The sequence below is a fragment of the Lacerta agilis genome, chromosome 15 (genome assembly GCF_009819535.1).
Source record: "Lacerta agilis isolate rLacAgi1 chromosome 15, rLacAgi1.pri, whole genome shotgun sequence".
Classification (NCBI taxonomy): Eukaryota; Metazoa; Chordata; class Lepidosauria; order Squamata; family Lacertidae; genus Lacerta; species Lacerta agilis.
The window spans coordinates 27444452-27464776 of record NC_046326.1 but is presented as its reverse complement, the minus strand read 5'-3'; the positions used below and the strand labels follow the sequence as shown (position 1 = coordinate 27464776).

Here is a 20325-nt window from a genome sequence, read left to right as displayed (position 1 = left end):
TAAATACTCCTTATGCTCACTTACTTGGGAGTAAGCACCACTGAACTCAGAGGGACTTATTTCTGAGTAGACATGTATGTATAGGATTGTATCCTTTCAATCAGCAGTGTAGATTAAAACATGTATTTTAGTGAATACAAAAACTTATTTAAAAAATAAAATATGTGCCAACCTTTTTAAATATTTGAATGAACCGTTTTCACACAGCTTTAAAATAAATTAGCGACTTTTTTTCATCCTAGGAGGACAATCTTCACCTTGTTATTTTAAATCATTATCAACTGCAATAAATTATTTTATTTTATTGTTTTTAAAAAATACTTGAAAGGTATCACTTGGAGTTAAAGAAAAGAGCAACGTTATTTATCCTGGAAAATTCACCAGGCTGAAGCTGTTAAAAAGAAAACAGCTTAAAAAAAAGGCAAGAAAGCAAAATAGGCACAGGGGATCGGCTTTTACACTGCAAAAGTCTCCTGCTTTTCCAGACACCAGAATCCAAGTAACCAAATCCCCCTTCAGTTAATTCACTAACTCTGCTGACCTTCTAAAGGTTCCATTATTTCTGTGACTTATAGAAAAATGCACCTCTAAGAAAACAGACTTCAGCTCCTCTGCACATTTTGCAATCCAGACTGCCTCGCCACTTCTCTCTCCCCCCCCCCCCGCCGCCTGCCCCCTTTCTCAGTAGGGGAGGGGGATGCTAGGGGAGGGTGTGGGGGGAAGCCTTAAATCTTTCCTTCAAATCTCCAAATATATGAAGTCTGAGGAACAAATTCAAAGCAGGCACGGACGCCTGAAGAGAAGTTAGAGGGAGAAATATTCCGTTTCATTCAAGCGCATCAAGGGTCTAGCTGGAGTCTTGTTTGGCTAAGGTCAGACGAGACTGGGCTCTCCAATAAAAATAAATCTCAAATTAATTATGGCCTCAAGCGAGGGGCCAGACGTTTGGAGCTGGTGTGCTGCAGTCTGGTTTTTGGGAATTCGTTTTTTCTTCTTCTTCTTCCTCCTCCTCTTCCTCCTCCCTCCTCCCTCCTCCCGCAACCACTTTAAGTTTACAATATTGGAGCGAAATGGGGTCTCTTTTACATGTGGCCTTCCAGATGTGTAGCCTATGGTGGACTCTTGGATCCCCTCGGCCCCAGCCAACATGACCCTCGGCCAGAGATTATGAGAGTCCAGCAACTTCTGGAAGGACACGGGCTCCCCATTCTGGGATTAGAGGGGGGGTATCTAAAGAGAAATCCCTTATCTATTCTGAAAGAAAGAAAGAAAGAAAGAAAAGAAAAGAAAAGAAAAGAAAAGAAAAAGCTTGAGATGACAAAACCTAAACTACAGCTCCAGCATGGAGTAAGAAAACTAATGATGTCAGTGCTTCTGAGCATGTGCAAAATTCCTACTTTGTTGGGACCATTGCTTGGCTGAGATATGTGTGCTGCTTTGTGAGGGGTTTTTTTTGTCCTTGTTAATGCTAAAAACCTATGGAGGTTGCTACTCCCACCACCACCACCACCACTATGGGAGCCAACTCCTAGGGGCAACTCCAGCCTCCCCGCCATAAAATACTTGAGGTGGCTACTCCCCACAAAGTTGATGGGCATTGCCATTGAAATAGTGTGAGTGTGCCACACCTTGTGTTTGATTATGTGGAGCGGGGCTTACCTGCCCCCCCCTGTTTTATTCAAGTTGGCACCCCCCCCCCACACACAAAGGAATCTTATGCCTGTTATCCTAGGCATACATTAATTTGCCCAAGGGCTCATTATCATTGCTATACCTGTATCTCCATGCTGGGCGGGGTGTGTGTGTGTGTGTGTGTGTGTGTGTGTGGACTTCCCCTGCTGAATAACTGCCTGTTTCATAGCTGTTAAGGAAGAGTTAACAAACAAACAAACAAACAAACAAGGTTTACTCTGTCTAGTTGTGCTGAAGACTGCAGTCCAAACCTTGCCAACTTCAGCCGAAAGCAAGTCCCCAGTCTTTCTGGATGAGGTCTTTAGTTTATGTCACTGACTTGTGTGTGTGTGTGCGCGCGCAAGGTGTGGAATTCTGTCTATGTCAAAGATAATGAGAGGCTTTCCCTCAATCTGTGAATGATGAGCCAGGATCTCTCTCTGCTGCTGTCTGTTTGCAGATCCAAGCCAAGTGGAAGAACGTCCAGTTTTTCTGGCAACCTTGCATCCAGATCCTTCGTTCATCCGGGGGTCGGCTGAAATGTCTGACGTTCACTGCCCCCCCACCCCCATAATGATTTTAGGGGGACTGGATTGTGCAAGCAATGAATGTAATATATAACTTCTTTCCAAACTCCTTTGATTTCCGCACTGCTGACAGCTATATTGTAAGCTCCTTGGGGGCGAGGACTTCTCTCTTCCGCTTCTGAAACTGTAAAGCCTCCGGTCCGTTCACAGTGCTCTATAATAATCATAATGCATGCGAAAGAGGACTCCCTAGGCTTCTTTTTAAGCCAGATCGGATCGGTAAAGGGAGACTTCCCAGAAGAGCGGAGCCCGAAGCAAGTCTCATTTGGATCCACGGGGATTTCTGCGTAACATGCATAGAATTTCAGCCTGGGGAATCAGTAGCTTATACTTGGAGCTGCGGTATATAGATGCACAAAATGTTACTGCAAAAACGACAATTCTGTAGTACGGCCAGCATTTTGCATAGTTACTTGGAAGCAGATTTCTGCTGCAGTCAATGGAACTTAGTTCCAAAGAATTCGGATCCTGTGCATTTTTGCCAAGATGCTCTACGGAGTTCAAAGTAAGAAGGCATAGGATTGCAGCAGGGTGTGTGTGTCCATGTTCCCAGTGTGTGTGTGATATTTACATAGACACCAGCGAGGTATCAAGGGGGTATCTTTCTTGCATAGGGTTCGATCCTAAGCACAGAGTTCATTGTGGATGCAGGAGACAATTCATGCATCGCAGGGGGCTGGGCTAGATGCCCCTTGGGGTGCCTTCTAACTCTAGAATTCTGTGATTATATGATTCAGTGATGCAGTCTAAGCATTTCTCACCGAATCCGTAGCATCATCGCGTTCTTGTGCAGTCCACGGTTGTGTTAAACGATAAATGGCGTAAGGGGTGGTGGATTCCAGTATCCTGTTTGGATTGATTGATTGATTGATTGATTGAACAACGGTATTAAATACTGACCGCCGGTGATCCCATATTTTCTGGAGCTCCTCTACAGCCGGATCCTATGCAAAGTAAGCCACGCCCAGTCTGGCGTTTGAGAGCCATCCGGAGAGGCGCGGGGGGAACTAAGCGCCGGATTGAAAGGGAAAGCCTTCGAGGAAAGAGGCTTCCCACCATTCCTAGGCATGCTTACTCGAAAGTAAGTCCCATCGAAATAGATGGCATTTATTTCTAAGTCAGCAAAATGAGTAGGATGGTTTTGCGCTCATTTTAACTGATTTGCGAAGTTTGTTGAATATCTTATTTTAAAATTTCATTGTGATATGCTGCTCGCTCCCCCGGCCCCCAGTAATATCTTTTTAAAAAGAGAGAGAGAGGGGAAACCTATCCTGACATTTAAAAAAATTGTTTCCAAATATCCCTTGGCACCCCTATTAAGTCGTAAATCGTCACGGCGGACTCTTGAATAGAGACAAAACAGAAACAAAAGGTCGAATTGAGAGTTTGCAAAAATTGTATTCCAGCTGCTGCATGAAGAACGGAAGGCAGCCGCCGGCCCGGGTTCATCAGAGGCATCAAGAAAGGCTCGGAAAGAGTTCCTTGTCCATTTACCTCCCTCGCTACTACCGGTATCCCCGTTTACTTCGCTGAATGTTCCCGCAGTTGACAAGCGGGAAATGCCGCTTGTACTTTAGGGTGATTAGGATCTTTCGCCAGTCTTCAGCCAGACCTCTTGGGCCTGCGAGAAGGATGCGGCCTGAAAGTATGTTTCGTTGAAGTCCACGGGACTTACTTCGGAGTAGCCGTGCCTAGCCTGGCTGTGACTGACTGTGCGCAGTGGCCTGTCAGCTAGCTCAGGATCTTGCTGCGTCCTCTCTGAGGAGATCCAGCGCCGACTCGGCGGCTTAGATCTCATTGATGTCAATGGGGTTTCAGCAGCCTAACTCTGAGGCTGCGCTTAGCTCCTGATCTTCCTGCAGGTGAGGGAGACTTGCCGACGCAAACGGGCAGAATGAAGGAATTGCTGGAAGTGATCAATCCAAGAAAGAGCCGGGATTGGGGGGAGCTATCGGCCAATCCCGTCCCTTCGTTGGGTTGATCACTATACATATGTGTGTGTGTGTGTGTGTGTGTGTGTGTGTGTGTGTGTATGCGCGGGTGGTGCTGTGGGTTAAACCACTGAACCTAGGGCTTGCCGATCAGAAGGTCGGCGGTTCGAATCCCCAGGACGGGGTGAGCTCCCATTGCTCGGTCCCAGCTCCTGCCCACCTAGCAGAAGTGCAAGTAGATAAATAGGTACCGCTCTGGCGGAAAGGTAAAAGGCGTTTCTGTGCGCTGCTCTGGTTCACCAGAAGTGGCTTAGTCATGCTGGCCACATGACCCTGAAGCTGTACGCTGGCTCCCTCGGCCAGTAAAGCGTATAAAGGAGGTGAGAATCTCAAGGGTTCCAACGTTCGTCTGCCTTTTACTTGTCAAAGACACCCCAATTCTTTTCTTGTTGGCTTTGGGGGGGCATAACAGGCGGCCTGATCCCTTCTGGTGCTCCCCTTGTCCACACCCGCGTTTTATTAGAACTTAACTCCGAAAGGGAATTGGTTCAAATCTCGGCTTCCAGTATGAAGGGCAGAGGAGCCCAGATCGCTGGAAGACGACCCCTTTCGGAGCGCTTTCTAGCCCTCTCTTCGGCTCGGATCATTTCCACAAACTTTCTGGATTTCAGATTTTGACATTCGCGGCCAGGTTTTAATGGCAGGCGACCTCAGGTCACCTGAAGGTCAGTATATTCGCTTCTCAAGGCGCACAAACACATCCAGGCAGCGACCGGGATGGCTTGCTCTTCTCAGTCGACATAGACATTGCTTAATAATAATAATAATAATAATAATAATAATAATAGTACCAGGCCCATCTGACTGGGTTCCCCCAGCCACTCTGTGCGTCTTCCAACACATAGAAAACTTGTTTTCCCCACCGATGCTATTTAGAATTGGACTGCGCTGCTGTGCACATCTACTCGAAAGTAAACTCCCCCGATCCAATGGTTCTTCTGAACAAGCACGCATTGGTTCGGGTTGCAAACATTAAGAAAGCGACATCTGGGTCAGAAGAGGATTCTGTGGGGGGGGGGTCCTCCCTTCTCCTCCCTTCTCCTCCCTTCTCCCCCACTGGAGTTTGCCATGTCGTGGTGAAGCGGAGGGAGGGAAATTGTTGGTTAATAGAGACAAGCAGCCGGCCAGCCAAGGGTTAAGCCTGGTGCCTTTGCGCGGCCTGCCAGCCAGCCCCCGTGGCCCCGGGCGGAGGGGACCTGACCCCGCTAGCAGCATCCAGATGTGGGCTGCTCTCCGGGGACACCGCGGCAGAGCCGCGCTCGGATTTTAAAAAGGAGACAAGGCGGCGGGGCAGGGGGAGGCGGTGGTCTCTTGTCCCCAGTATTGGCCCCCCACCCCACACGAGACAGCCTCTTTGGCTGGCTGACTGGCTGGCTGGCAAGGCGGGAGACCCCGACTGGGTGGGGTGAGTGGAGTGGAATGGATGGGGGCTGATTTTTGGAGGACACGGAGGGGCCAGGGAGGCTTCTCCGCCGCCGAGGAAGTCAAACATCCAACTATCCGGGCGCCGCGCCTCCGCGTGCGCGGCATCCTAAACAAACCTCCCCTTCTGGACGGGAGGGGCAAAGGGACTTGGGCTTCTGCTTCAGACAGAAACACACACACACTGGCTGGACTAACAAAACCGGAAGGGGGGGGAGGAAAGGCTGGACCTTGCATGAGGTAACCATCTTTTGTGGAGGGGGGGGGCTGTAGAGAAAGATGTTGACAGTGAGCTGCGGGGGGGGGGGGACTGAGGCTGCGTGTGGGGAAAACTCCTTTTCCAATTTCTGCTCCATTTCCTTGGAAGACAACCCCACCCAGTGACCCCACCCCCCCGCGCGCCTTTCCATTCTTCTCTGTTGCACAAGAACGGTGGAAGTGTTGGATGTTGGGGCTACTTTGGGAGGGAGAGAGATTTGTTTGAACAGTGCATGGCTTTGAGTGTTTGGGGAGCTTGTCCAGATCATTCTCATACCGTATATATATTGGTTCGATGGAAACGCTCTGCCAGACCTTGAAATTCCAGATCCTGCAGGGAATATCCCAGAGAGAAATCAGAAACAAATCGGGCTTTCGTCCGGGTTCTGCTGGCCGGTCGCGCGATCCTGTGTACTTTTACTTGAAAGTAGGTCCCATTGAGTAGAATCATAGAACTCTAGAGTTGGAAGGGACCCCAAGGATCATCTAGTCCGGTAAGGCGGGACTTCCGTGGGACTGAGCTCCGTTGAGGATTTACTTATGAGTAAACCTGCCTAGTCACAGGTTTGGGCTGCGAGAAAAGAGGCAGAGAGAGGATCAGACTTCTTTTCAATCCTTTTTTTGACATTGGGTCCCCTCACCGTCCGCCCTGAGTCTCAGACCTATTTCCACCATCAAAACCGGCTAGGGACGTCTCCTATGTCCCTTGCACCTAGTCGTAAGCGGGGGGGGGGGTGGGTTGTTTCGTAATAGAAAACACAGGCCTACTCGAAATTAAGCGTCTCCTTAAATATAGATATACTACAAAAGTAACTACATCAGTTGCTTGGCCCGCATGTGAATCTGTCCTAAAACTGTCCCAGACCCCCAAACGCAGTAAATTTGGCACGGTCCCGCACACTTGAAATGAGCAAACGTCTCTCCACACTTGGGAGAACTCAGGAACCCTTTACTTCCGAGTAAGCATCGTTGGAATGCCTCTGCATCTAAGCTGTCCTGCAACGCAAAAAACGTTAAAATGCCGATTGGCTGCAGTGCTGACTAGGATATCATCCAAACAGGTTGCTCAAGAGGTCAGTTCGTGGCTCCAGGAACCATTCCGTAGTACAAATGCTGTATTATTGAGAAGAAGGTGCAGAAAATAAAGAACAGGGGTCCCCAGAAGGGCTGTAGTCCTAGCTCCGCTTACTTGGGAGTAAACCCTATTTCATTTAATAGGATTTACCTTTGAGCAGACATGGTTAGGGTCGCGTTGCAAAGCTGCAATCCTCCGGTCAGGCTGGAATCCGAAACAAATTTACAAAGGAGTAAATCGCACTGAAGCCCGTGGGACTTGCTTACAGGGAAGCACGCTTAGGATCACCCTGTTAACTAGGAGTAAGCTCTATTGGATTCCGTGGTCTTTGAGTAGACATGCATAGGATGGCACTCTTAGCTTATTAAACTCGATGGCAAACAATGCTTTATTTTGTTTTGAAAATCAAGAAATCTTGTGGCTTTCGCTTACGCGAAGCCAGTTAAAAGGTTCAAGCTCTCACTATACACACATACACGTGTCCACGGTTGCCTCGCGCCTTACCTTAGTTGCCCTTTTCCTGGCAATAAACGGGAGTTTTGAGTTCCCAGTTAGGAACGGGGGAGGGAAAAAGCCAAACAAAGGAAAAATCTTCCAGAAACCCTTCCGTGAAACGCCTGTTGAATATTGACAACCATGTGGTTTTGTCATCTAAACCACCGTAAGAAATCAAATAAAATTTGGTAGGCTGGGGCGAACGAGAGCCTTCCTCCCATCCCCGATATAATTAACCTCCGGACGGGAAAACGCCTTATGAATGATTTATTTATTTTACAAATTGCGTGTGAAGGAAAACGGGAATTAATGGCTCAAATTGGGATCCTGCAACGGATCTGTATCCTACTGAATTTCCGGATAAATAGAGCCAGGATCGCACCGCCGGGTACCTTTAAATAGATCTGTCTGGACAGCGGGGGGAAAAAAATCCCCAGATGTCCGGGAGAGGAGAGCCGAGTGGGGGCTCCTTTCCACTCCTGACCAGCCAGTCAAAAGCCTTCAGGAGCCGAAGGGAGCGCCCCGAGTCCTGAAGCGCGCTCCGGGATCTCGCTCCTTATCTAACTCCAGCAAATATCCTGCTAGCTTTAAAAAAAAAGTGGGGGGGGGGGAGACGGGGAGTTCTCCTCCTCTTCGGATCCAGCAGGGCCGGCCCAGGCGCGGCGGGGAGCGAAGTTTCCTCCTCGAGTGACTTCACTTCCCAAAGTGAGCTGGGGAAAAAAGTTTCATCCGGTTAACTGTCGCTCTTTCGCTTTGCGGCGAGAGGAGAAGCGGAGGAGGCAGGCAGGCAGGCCGGGCGGGCGGACGCGGAACAGAGTCGGGGCTGAAGCGGGCGGCGTAGCGCGGGCGCGGAGCTCAACCGGGTCAATGTGCGGACTCCCGGGACGCCGGGCCGGGAAGCGTGCTCGATGGACGGGACCATTAAGGTAAGCGGGGGGAGGGGAGAAACTGGGGGAACCAGGACGGATGGAAAGGTGTATGGATGGATGGATGCGGGGCGAGAGGAGCGCAGGGAGCAGGGGTTGGGGGGGGGAATTGGGAAGAGGGCTGCTGTGGCTCTTTTCGAAGGGGGAGGTCCAGGAAGGGTTAAAAACCGGCCGGCGAGCGAGGTGCACCCCCTCCTGCCCGTTCTCTTCTCCTCGCTACTTGGTATGCGCGGCGCCGGCTGCGATCCTACGCGAAGGGCGCAAGCGACGCGCGGCATAGCGCAAGCCTCAGCTGCTCGACTTCCCTCCAGCTTAGCCTCCCCCTCGGCTGTGGAATCGGGGTTGGCAGCATCTGGTGGGATCTTGGGGGCTAGTCTTGCGCGTTTCTCCCCTTCTCCCCACCAGCATTATCACGCACACGTTGGAACGGGCAAAGCTGGCGGGAGGGCGAGAAGCGCCGAACCCGGCAGCTCCGGGCTAGAGGAGTTGCTCGGGTCGGGGATGCTTTTGCAGGACTGCAGTGTGCGCAACGAAATGCAGGTCCAGGGTAATCGGGATCGGTGCGGCGTCAGGATCTCCGGTTCCCCTCCCTCTGTGTTTTTCAACCCCACCCCCCCCCCCGCCCCCAGTTTTCAGGGCAACTTCTACCCGCCAAGCGCCTTCCGTCGATTGGGCGCTGCTATTCGCCTGCCTGGCTCCGCGCGCGCCCTTCCCACGGCGGGGGTGCCACTGTTCGGGGTTTCTTTGGATTGCTGCGACCGGGGTGGGGTGTCTGAGTGTCCCGAGCCCGGCCACTCGGTTGCTGGGACTGGCGCAGTCCCCTTTCAAGGCATGGGCACGGTTGATCCTCTGGCCCGTCTGAACACTACAGGGGGGAAAAAGCCACACGCGGGGCAAGGGGGGGTCCCTTCCTCCACCCTCAGCTCGTTTACGGACCTGCTTAATTTCTTGGTCGCCTTTCAGAGGAAGAAAGAGGCGGGGAAGGGACCTTTTAAAGCTTCCGCGTGTCAGGCGGGACTTCGTTGCGAGGCGCACGACTTGGATCTGGGCCCAGGGGAAAAGGGAGCTGGCCAGGAGGGTGCTCTCCCGCACCAAACGTATCTGCCTGTTTTTGGAGATTCGTCGTCGTTGTTGTCGGAATCATAGAAATGTAGAGTTGGAAGGTACCCCCAGGGTCATCTAGTCCAACCCCTTGCAATGCAGGAAAGTTGTTTTGTGTTGTTGTTTTGACGGCTTCACCAGCAGCCCCTGAAACGGATCAGAGGAGACGAATGTGCGCAGGGACGCGGCGGGCGGGCCGAGAAACAGTCCTAGTGGCTTCCTTGTTTGGGCGGGGCGGCGGCGGCGGCGGCAGCTTCCCTCCCTCTCCTCCCTCTCCCAAACCCGCTTCGCCCGCAATTGATCTCTTGCGGAATCTGCCAGATTCCTCGTAGTGAGTAACAAGTGCAGCATCCCACCCTGCAGGGAGGGTGGAAGGGAGCGGTGGGGAAGGAGCCGGCGACGTCTTGATGACCTGGCAAGGAGGCTGCTGCTGTTGTTGCTGCTGCTACTACTACCACGAAGCCTTTAGCTATTTTGCGTCCTAACCACCACTCCTGGAGAGAGAAAACGTCAGATTCTCCTTCAGCCTCCCAGGCACTGACTGAAGCCAACTACTCCAAATCCTCCTCCTCCTCCTCCTCCTCCTCCTCCTTCTTCTCTCTCTCTCTCTCTCTCTCTCTTACAGAAACACTCCTGAGTAAAACCAGGAGAAGGCTACAGGGCTCTGGGAATTACTTATTTGGGCTTCCAAGATTTTCCCTACCTAGAGGTGAATTTGAGCTCTGGTCCAGGGTGGGAGATGTAGTTCTGCAACATCTGGAGGGCCAGAGGTTCCCTGCCCTTGCCCTATAGTGAAGTGGTAGAGCCCTGAGGCTGCCGGTAGAGGATGGCAATTTTTTGAATGGAAAGGAAACCCCTCCCTGTATTCAGCAACACATCATTGATGTAATGCCAGGGCATCAGTGGTGGATTTATACTGGATCATTCATACATCATTCTGCTTTGCTAGTTGTTCTGTGTTGCACAGATACAGCAAAGGTGTCGTTATTATTGTAGCTGCTTGGGGAGTCTTTTTATAGTTCACATATAATAATAATGGGAATCGGTAAGAGGGAAAGGAACAAGGAAAAGTTCTGTGGATGGTTCAAAGGCTTGCTTTTGTATCCTGTCCCAGCTGAACTGCCACACAGCAGCATGCATTTACAAGTATTTGCTGTGGTTGCTGCTAAAAATCTCTGTAATAACTTCTGTGCAACATGAAATATTGGGGAGCACCTACTCCCTTATGACTTTTCCCAGCACCACTCTTAAGAGCTATGTTTTGTATTGTCTGGGCCAAAAACGGATGTTTTTGTATAATAGGCCCCAGTATTGTTTCGATGGGCTTGAACTCCATGTGTAGCTTTACGAGACCTAATGTATAAATCAGCCAGTGAGGTGCAATGGTTGGACAGACGGACTATGACCTGGGAGACTAGAGTTCAAATCCCTGCTCGACCATGAAGCTCACTGGGTGACCTTAGGGCTAGTCACCATCTCTCCGCCTGACCTAACCTGAAGGCTTGTTGTGGGGATTCATCGAGGAGGGGTAGAACCATGTCCACCACCTTGAGCTCATTGAAGAAAAAGTGTGGGATAGAAATGCAGTAAACAAATAAATAATCTGGGGTGACTAACCCATGGCTCCCTAGATGCTGCTGGATTCCAGTGACAGTGTCTCTGATGGTTGGCCAGGTTTTTTTTTTGGAGCCAGGAGTCTAACAACAGTTAGAGCGGGGTGGGGGGTGGGGGGCGTGGAGATCTTTGGCCCTCCAGCTGTTGCTGAACTACCTCTCCCATCAACCCCAGCCAGCCTGGCCAAGAGTCAAGGCTGATACGAAGTGTCATTAGACAAACATCTGGAGGGCCACAGGTTGCCCAATCCATGATGTGAAGGACAGTTTACGTTTTGGATTCAGGGCAGTGCGACAGGTTTCCCCCGCACTGGTGCCGAACCATAGTGCATTGTGCAGAATGGAAGGCAAGAGGTGATGGGGGGGGCACCGAATTTTGGATAGGGGGGCGCAGCCAGGGATGGATTTAGGTATGATGAGGCCCTAAGCTACTGAAGGTAATGGGGCCCTTTATATGGCAGGTGGGGCCCTTTCCTTACATCATAGGAGCCTACACAACACAAAACACTGTTGCTGTATGTAGGTTTTATTTTATTTGTTTTTTTATCTTACATTTTGGAAATACACTGGTTAAAAGTGTGGCACTTACTGTAACATCTTCATGTGAGTACTGGCGCCTTTCTTTCTAGAAGAAAAGCACCAGCTGTAACCATGTGCATCCATGTAAATGGAAGTGCGGCATTCTTGTCTGCCCTTGTAGTGAAATGCAGTTTGTATTTAAACAGTTCAGTGTTGTTCCCATCAGCTGACATGCACTGTATACAGTAGCCCTGGGTAAAATGGCAAAATATTAATCTCTCCAGGTCTGCAGAATTAGGAGGCAACCAACACCCGAGTTTTGCTCCTGCATGATGTTGGGCATCTGTACCAGCCAGCCTGGACAATGGTTAGGGGAACATGGAAGTTGCAATCCAACGTTGTCTGGAGGGCCCCACATTCCCCATCCCTGCTAAATGTACATGAGCGACCACATTCTTCTCCCTTTTCCCAAATCCAAGTGCATCTAAAAAGAGAAGAAACGTAAGCTGCTTTAGCAGAATGCTCGCCAGAAGATGGAGGGAATGGATTTGGAAATGTGGACATAAATATGAACTGTGGGTGAGCGTTGGTGGTTGTTTACCTTTGTTACAGTGGCAGCTGGTGCCCATTGGGTACTGGTAGGGTGGAAGGCAGGGAGCCCAACAGTAGGGGGCACCAGAGCCAATGACAGGCAGGGCCAACTAAGTCTGCTTTGGCTCAACTCCTTCTCTCTGCTGAGTTCCACAGGGCAATACTGAAGAGGAGGAAGTTGATAGGCAGGGCCACCTGCTGGACTGGCTGTCAGTAGGAAAGCTAGGATGGAGGCTCTTGGAGGAAGGCCATATGTTGCCATACATATGGATTTTCCTGGACATATCCAGAATACTGTAGTCAGCAGCAGTGTGCGGGCAGAAATCGGGAAAATGTCCTGGAAAATCTGGGCATATGGCAGCCGTGCCATTTTTGCCATTTTCCCATCAAAATGGCTCAAAAACGGCATTTTTATGCAATTTTGAGGACAAAAAGCTCAACAACTTTTCTTTCCAGATTTCCACTGTTTGAAATATGGCAACCCTAACCAATGTTGATGGGGGCAGTGCTTCATTTGCCCTAATGGGCCTTTTCCACCGATGCCTTTGGATATATTTGTTCACCTGTGCCCCTTTGCCCCATAAGTAAGCATGGCAATTGATGCCCTTGATTGCCAATCATGCAGATTGATCTGAGAGGAGGGTGGGGACTGGTCCAATGCAGGTTTCCTCAGCCTAGTTCCCTTTGGACCACAACATGCCTCATCCCCGAGTGCTTGTCATGCTACCTGGGGCTGATGTGGTCCAACAACCCCTGGAGGGAACCACATAGGCGAAGGCTGATCTGGCGACTGCTAATGCTACGAAGACACAGGAGGCTCTCAAGACAGAGGTATAAGTTGGGGCAGAGGGCAAAAAGTCTCCTAGCTGCATTCTGTTGGCTTCTCTCTCCTGGCAAACAGGCCTGTCTTCACTTGCTGAGGTCATCCTCCTATCGGAAGATGGCATGTGCGTGTTTGAGCCCCTTCAAACATGCAGTTCCTGTCAGTGTTAATCTTGGAATTCACCCCTTTGGGGCTCCAAGACAAGAAACAATCCTGTCCAAATCATCACATCTGTGTACTTACTTGAGGAACGATGAACATTTCTTCTTCTGGAAGAATCTGGGACTGCAAAACAGCACCAAGAAGACCTTTATATTGCTTTAAATTTACGCTACTTTTAATGTTGTGTTTTAATTATGTGACCTGCCCTGGGACTGTAAGGCAGGCAATAAATAAATAAATTAGGAGAAAACCCAATTTCGTCCTTTGCCAGTCGACCAAGCCAGAGAGGCTGGTGGAGTGAGAAAGCTTTCCAAGTGGAATTACTGCTTCTGGGCCACCCGGTTAGAAAGCACCAGGAGATGAGTGCAGCGCAAGACAGGAGGCTACTCTCGATGCACCTGGCAAAGTCCTAACGGCAACGGACATTTTTCTGCAGCTGCGGCTCCTCTGTGCAAAGTTGGTTTGCCGCAACATAACAGATGGAGGAGGGAAGATCTCTGAAAGGACAGGGAAGGAACCCTTGAGCGCAGCCTGCAAGGGAAAGAGCAGTTACCCGCAAGGCTGGGTAATTTGTCCAACCTCGGAGCCAGAGCTCTTTGTGCTTCCTGAGGGTCTGTGCCTATTTCTGTCCTCTGAAACATGCAACCGACATACACCGTCTGCCTGCCTGTCATTTAGAACAGGGGCTTGCTATTAAAAAAAAAAAAAAGTTTGTCAGTGGTCAACTCTTAATTTGCATGATACGTTGGCTGTGTTTTTAAATGTGCTTCTCTTAAGCAGCTAAAGGACAACCAAGTCTGTGATGCAGAGTGATCCTGCATACACTTTTGGGGGCCACAGCTCAGGGCCACAGCACGTCAGGGGTGTCAACTTGAATAGAATATTGTGGGCATCCAGGTAAGCCGCTCCCAGCATAAAATCATTCACGTGATGCGGTGCACACACCCCATATAGATGGCAGTGCCCATCAACTTTTTTGGGGGGGCTGGCCCCCTCAAATATTTTATCGTAGGGACCAAAGCTCTCGTGGCCCCTAGGAGTTGGCTCCTATGCAGCACGTGCTCTGCAGGTGTAGAGATCCTTTGGCCCTCCAGTTGTTGCTGAACTGCAACTCCCATCCTCCTCCTTGACCATTGACCATGTTTGCTGGAGCTGATGGGAGTTGTGGTTCAGTAACTTCTGGAGGACCTGCTTTAGTTAGGAGGGCAGGATTGTAGGTGATGGAAAAGTCAACTCTGTAGTCACTGGAGGCCAACATGGACTCAGGGGTGGGAAAATTAGTCTGAATAATAATAATAATAATAATAATAATAATAATAATAATATTTTAAACTGGCACTCCAGGCAGCTTAGGTAAAGGTAAAGGTACCCCTGACTGTTAGGTCCAGTCACGGACGACTTTGGGGTTGTGTACTCATCTCGCTCTATAGACTGAGGGAGCTGGCGTTTGTCTGCAGACAGTTTCCAGGTCATGTGGCCAGCATGACTAAGCCGCTTCTGGTGAACCAGAGCAGCGCACAGAAATGCCGTTTACCTTCCCGCCAGAGTGGTACCTATTTATCTACTTGCACTACATGCTTTCAGAGCTGGGACCAAGCAACGGGAGCCCATCCCGTCGTGGGGATTCAAACTGCCAACCTTTAGCAGGTGTCAGAAAGAGTACCCTGAAGGCACCTGCTTGATCTCAACAGCCAGGGAGTTCCAAAGTGCAGGTGCTGCCACACTAAATGACCGAGTTCTTATAAATGCCGAGAGGCTATTATGTGGCACGTGTATTAGTGCCAATTCCATTGATTGAAGCAGTCAAGTGGGCACATGTGGGGTAAGGCGATCTCGTAGGGAAAGTGATCCCAGGTTGTTAAGGGCTTTATATTCTATTAGTAACCCCTGGAACCTGGCCCAGTAGCAAACCAGCAAACAGTGCAGGTCTCTGAGCTGAAAAAAGTTAAAAACAAACACCAACAGACTACTGTGGATGGGCTAGACTGTGGCACAGTGGGTCAGTGCATCTGGCTGTTAACCAGAAGGTTGGTGGTTCAAGCCCACCCAGGGACAGCCTTGGGCAGGATTCCTGCATTGCAGGGGGTTGGAGTAGATGACCTGTGGGTACCTTCTAACTCTACAGTTCTATGAATTGCTTGAACAGGCCTGGCAGAATAGAAACATTTTTAGCAGGCCTTTAAAAGTTGGCACAGAAGTCGCCAGCAGAGTAAGTGTGTGTCTCCTTCGTTGGCATCCTATAGGTGGGGGTCACTGGGGCCAATAATACCTCCCCTCCCATGTTTTCTTCTAGTTGTCACAATTATTTCATTCTTTAGAACAGGTGGGGGGCAGGGCAGCCTTCAGACTTGTCGGACGTCCTTTGTTTGTTTGTTTTTATTGGAACCAGATTTCCCAAGCATAGCCAGCTGCTAAGTAAATAAGAATAAAAAGGATAATAAAAAAGAAAATGCATTTTTAAAAAATCAAATAACATGGTACCTCTGAGCACTTTCTGAGCCTAAGGATTTGTTTCTAGTATCAGTACTGAACTCCCACAAAAAGCCATGCCTGGTTAGGTTGCTTCATCTTAACAGACTTATCTAGATTGGGAAATGAGGTTATTTCGTTGTTGTGGTTGCTGCTGCTGTGGTTAAAACGATTTGCCAAGGTGTGTTGCACATCCCCTTTCTGTTCCCACTCCTCTGCATTACAAGGTTGCTAGGGATGAACTTCATAGAACAGTAGAGTTGCAGAGTTTGAAGGGCCATCTAGTCCAACCCCCTGAAATGCCGGAATCACAGCTGATTTCCATCATTTCCAGCCAGACAGTGATGCCCTTTCCAAAGACTCCATTCCATCCCTCCTCCTCACCTTCCCACTGCAACATCCTGTGTCCACTGGGCATGCTCAGCCTTCACTAAGCTCTTTGGTGTTTTCGATTCCTGCATTACAATCTCCCCATCCGTCCCCCTTTGAAGATATTCTATAATACTGCAAACCTTTGAATTTCCCCAAGCCTGTTGATATCTCCCACTTATGTGAGGATGGTGCCATTTTGGTTACGTAAGGATCCAAATTTGAAAAACCTAAGCTCCCTGTTGGTGTGTAAGGTGCTGTGGGCAGCCTCCTTTGTGAATGGAGCAACAGGAGACTTTCATTTATTAAACAAGTAGTTTTCTCATCCCATGGAAAGAACCCAAATTGCCTTTTTGAATGTTTGCCTCTGTCCTAAGGCAAATGGGATACAAAAGTGTTTGGTTGCTTTCCTAACCCAGTAGTGGTAAAATTGCAAATACCTGCCTGAGGATTGAAGATGTGTTCTCGCACCTGCAAGCCATCTTAGGCTGCCACTGTTGGAAAACATCAGCCTCTGGCTGTATCATTGATAGTTCTTGAGTGCATCATAAATTAATTTTACGTGCAAAGGAAAAGCGAACTGCAGTCAAGAAATGGTTGGCTGCCTTTCAGGGATTCACAGCTTCCTCTCTGATGTTTCCCATTCTCCTCCATAACCTCTTAAGAAGCACAATAACCTCAGAAAATTGCTTAAATATGTGGCACACATTGAACAAAGTTGCATGGTCGGGTGGGGGAATGGTTGGCATGTGTCACTTTTGGATCTAACGCCACTAGAGTTTTATACAGTTTGGTGGAGCTCCAGAAATTGGGGTCATAGAGAAGAGTGTTGAGTTAGACCAACTGGTGTCCAATTGGTGGTGGGACTGGACACCAGGAAGCCTTAGGTATGGCTCCTAGTCTGGGCACCATAATGGTAGCAGTAAGCAGAAAGGCTCAGAGTCGCCAGCTTCCCTGGGATTCTCCTCTTCGGCTTTCCCCAGATGGTCCATATTCAAGTGCAGACCCAAAATTTAGGTTTGCACAGTTAAAGTGGGTGAAACTTCACTGTCACCCTAACACAACAAATTTAGAAAATCCAGACTTTTGTGGTTGGGAAAATGATAGGGAGATGCATGGAAAAATGGGGGGGGGGGGAGGAAGGATGGATGATTGACAGGAAGATGTACCAAACACTCGGCAAGTGAATCAAGGTGAAAGCTCGTTGCCGTATAACCTCCCTTTAAGCATATTGGAATGAATGCTCAGTAAAGCCCAGAAATGGCCTGACCTCTGCCTAGGCAAAGCAGGTTGTTTGGAAAATAAGAAGCCTTTTGGAATTAGAAAGTCAAATCAACCAGACTGGGCAATATCAAAGCAAGGCACACTTTGCTAAACGAATAGATGAAAAGAGAGTTCTATGTGAAAGTATATGTGTTAGGTGATGTTCTTGAATGTTGCAGAGAGATCACCTCCTTCCAGAATGTGGAGCACAAGGTGGCATGCTAGAGGCACATGCTATCAATGGGATCCAATGCTCAACATAGCCATATTTTTTGTCATAGTGAATGGATTATCTGTAGAAGTTTGTCCACAAGAGAGAACCTCCATATTCTCTAATACTGTTGAGAAATCTTGAGTCTGGCTGCTAATAAGCCAAATGTGATCAAGTCTCGATAAGAATAATCTTCATTGTCAGACATGCCTAGAAGTGTCATTGTGATTTCTGTGTATCCCCGTGTTTTTATGCTCTGTTCCTTGTTGTGTTTATGTTTATATGTCTATATGGGCTTATAGCCGCAATAAAATTTCTGTCTGTCTGCCTGCCTGCCTGCCTAGAAGTGCTAAGTACGCATAGATCTCAATTAATGATCAATTATCAGTTATATTTCTCTGAAGATATTTCCACACACACACCAGTAAGGTTATACTTGGACACATGACTTTAAAAGGGCACCCACATTCCCACAGCTTCTCCCCTAAGTATGTGTTATATCAAACCTATAAAGTTTTATAGGAGCCAAGTGCTATTTAGGCATCAGCTTTGACCCAGTCTCACATCAACAGAAATAGAAGGAAACGGAAGTTTCTTCCACACCGCAATCCAATTTATTAAATAAGTAAATAAACATTTGTGCCATAAGCAAACATAGAACCAAACTGCGAAAGGGCTGTAGTTGCCTGTTGTCTGTGAAGTTGTTCTATTTGAAAAAAATGAAACCATGCTAACCTAAACTTATCAACTTCACCTGCTAAGAGCTCAAATGCTAACCTACCTGCTAACCTAGATATGAAATGGGTGGCTTTGGGTGAGTCATACCTTTCCCAGAGGCTGGTGAATGTTGTCACACTAAGCCTCTCCAAGTCAAGAACTGTTTTTTTGAGAACCCGACGGAGCTGAACAATGGAGAATCTGTGGCCCTGCAAAGGTTGTTGAACTACAACTCCCATCAGCCCCAGCTGGCATGGCTTACGACCAGGGACATGATAACTGTATTTAATAGCATCTAGAGGGTTTGCAGGTTCCTCACCTGTGGCAATGGCATGCTTTAAGATCCCAAAGGGTTGGTGGGGATTCTGAAGCCAGAACTGTCAACCCAATGGTGCCGTTGGTGTGATAATGATGTTTGCAAGGGGAACGGGTTGCCACTGACAGTCTTGCCTCATGATGCATCAGGACACACCAACTGGCATGGGAGAGCTTATGGAGGCACCTCCAGCTGCTTTGCTTGTGCCTCTTTTAGTGCCTCTGCATTTGGTCAACCAGTGATTCTCCTGGGCACGGGAGCCCTGGGATAGCTCAGTTGGTAGAGCATGAGACTCTTCATCTCAGGGTTGTGGGTTTGAGTCCCATGTTGGGCCAAAGAGTCCTGCATTGCAGGGGGTTGGACTAGACAGATGACCCTCAGGGTCACTTCCATCTCTGTGTTGTTCTGTTTGCAGGTAGACTCAGATCTTCTCTCGCTCCAGAGGTACGAGGATGGCACTCTCTTTGTCTTCCCCACAAATTGTTTTTTGCCTCTCTCTCATCCCACCCGCAGTGGTGAGGACAGTCAACAGGCAGGTGGCAGGCAGGCCAAGCCCAATCTCCCCTGTCTCGGGTCTGGGGTCCAGTGCTTGCTCAACAAACTAGTTTTGGGTTGCATTTAATGCCACAACTTGGTTGTTCTCTGCACAAATTTAAAATCTTTCTGCTGCAACTTCTCTGTCTAGGTTTGATTGACTTATAACTGCATCCAAACCCACTTCGCTTCAGTTCTTTATATCAGGCTGAGAGAGGCTTCCTGCGCTCTACAGACTGGCTTCCTGATGCGTTTCCTTTTTCCCTTTTAACAGAACAAAGGAAGCTATAACTCTCAGCTGCTCCTGTTCCAGCTCTCCTGGGGAACCTCACATAATGTTTGCATTGAACATTGCCTTCTTTCTTTCTTTCTTTCTTTCTTTCTTTCTTTCTTTCTTTCTTTCTCTCTCTCTCTCTCTTCTCTCTCTCTCTCTCTCTCTCTCTCTCTCTCTCTCTCTCCTCTCTCTCTCTCTCTCTCTCTCTTTCTAGCATTGTCTGAATACCGGCTAGCATGTTTTTCATTTCACATACTGTTTTCAACAGTTTCTTTTTTAAAAAAATGCTTTAATTGTGGAATGGAATGACCATGTCAGCCCAAAGGCTCTCTACCTCTGGGGGGAAAAAGGGGGGGTTACCTGGGTCCACTTTAAAGGGTCAAGCTCCCAGGTGAGATATTTTTCCAGAGGTTCCTTTTGCTGAGCCAGAGGGCTATGCTTCTATCTTCTTAGGGATGCATGAATCCATCTGTTTTCAATCTGTGTTAATTTTGCATGTCTTCGTTCATAACTCCATTCCATCCTGTTTCCGTAGCAACCTGATTTTTTTAAAGGGGGAAAATGCATGAAACTTCACATTCTTTTTGAATCTTTTTGCTTGAAATACGCATCGTTGTAGGCAATTTACCCCCAGAAATGTACCGGTAATTCTTACTTAAAATAATACTGTTATAGGCATACACAATTTCTATATGCATATTGGTACAATTTTTTATTTTATTTTTGTATTGCAAAATTGAAAACAGTGTGTAAACCAAAGGATAAGTTGTGCTCTGATACAGGGGATAACCCAGGAAGTGCAAGCTGGGCCAGGTTACTTAAAAAGGTTGATCAAAGAAAACTCTCCAGCATCTGCTCTCATCCCATCCTCTGCATCCCTTGTTTCAGAAATTTAGATGCTGCAGGAGACACATGTGGGAATGAGTCTCAAATCTGCT

At 48.5% G+C, this 20325-nt stretch overlaps 1 protein-coding gene across 3 annotated transcripts in view; it reads left to right on the top strand.

Annotated features, from left to right (window-relative positions):
- The window catches only part of FLI1 (Fli-1 proto-oncogene, ETS transcription factor), a 111241-nt gene that overhangs the window by 15254 nt on the left and 75662 nt on the right, over positions 1 to 20325 (top strand). The window contains exon 1 of one of the 3 annotated variants that reach the window (XM_033171590.1): positions 8132 to 8425. The exons of the other annotated variants lie outside the window; for them this stretch is intronic. Within the exon in view, the coding sequence (XP_033027481.1) occupies positions 8408 to 8425 (18 nt within the window). The 5' untranslated portion in view covers positions 8132 to 8407. Of the gene's footprint in view, positions 1 to 8131; positions 8426 to 20325 lie in introns of those variants that run through there. 3 annotated transcript variants of the gene reach the window in all.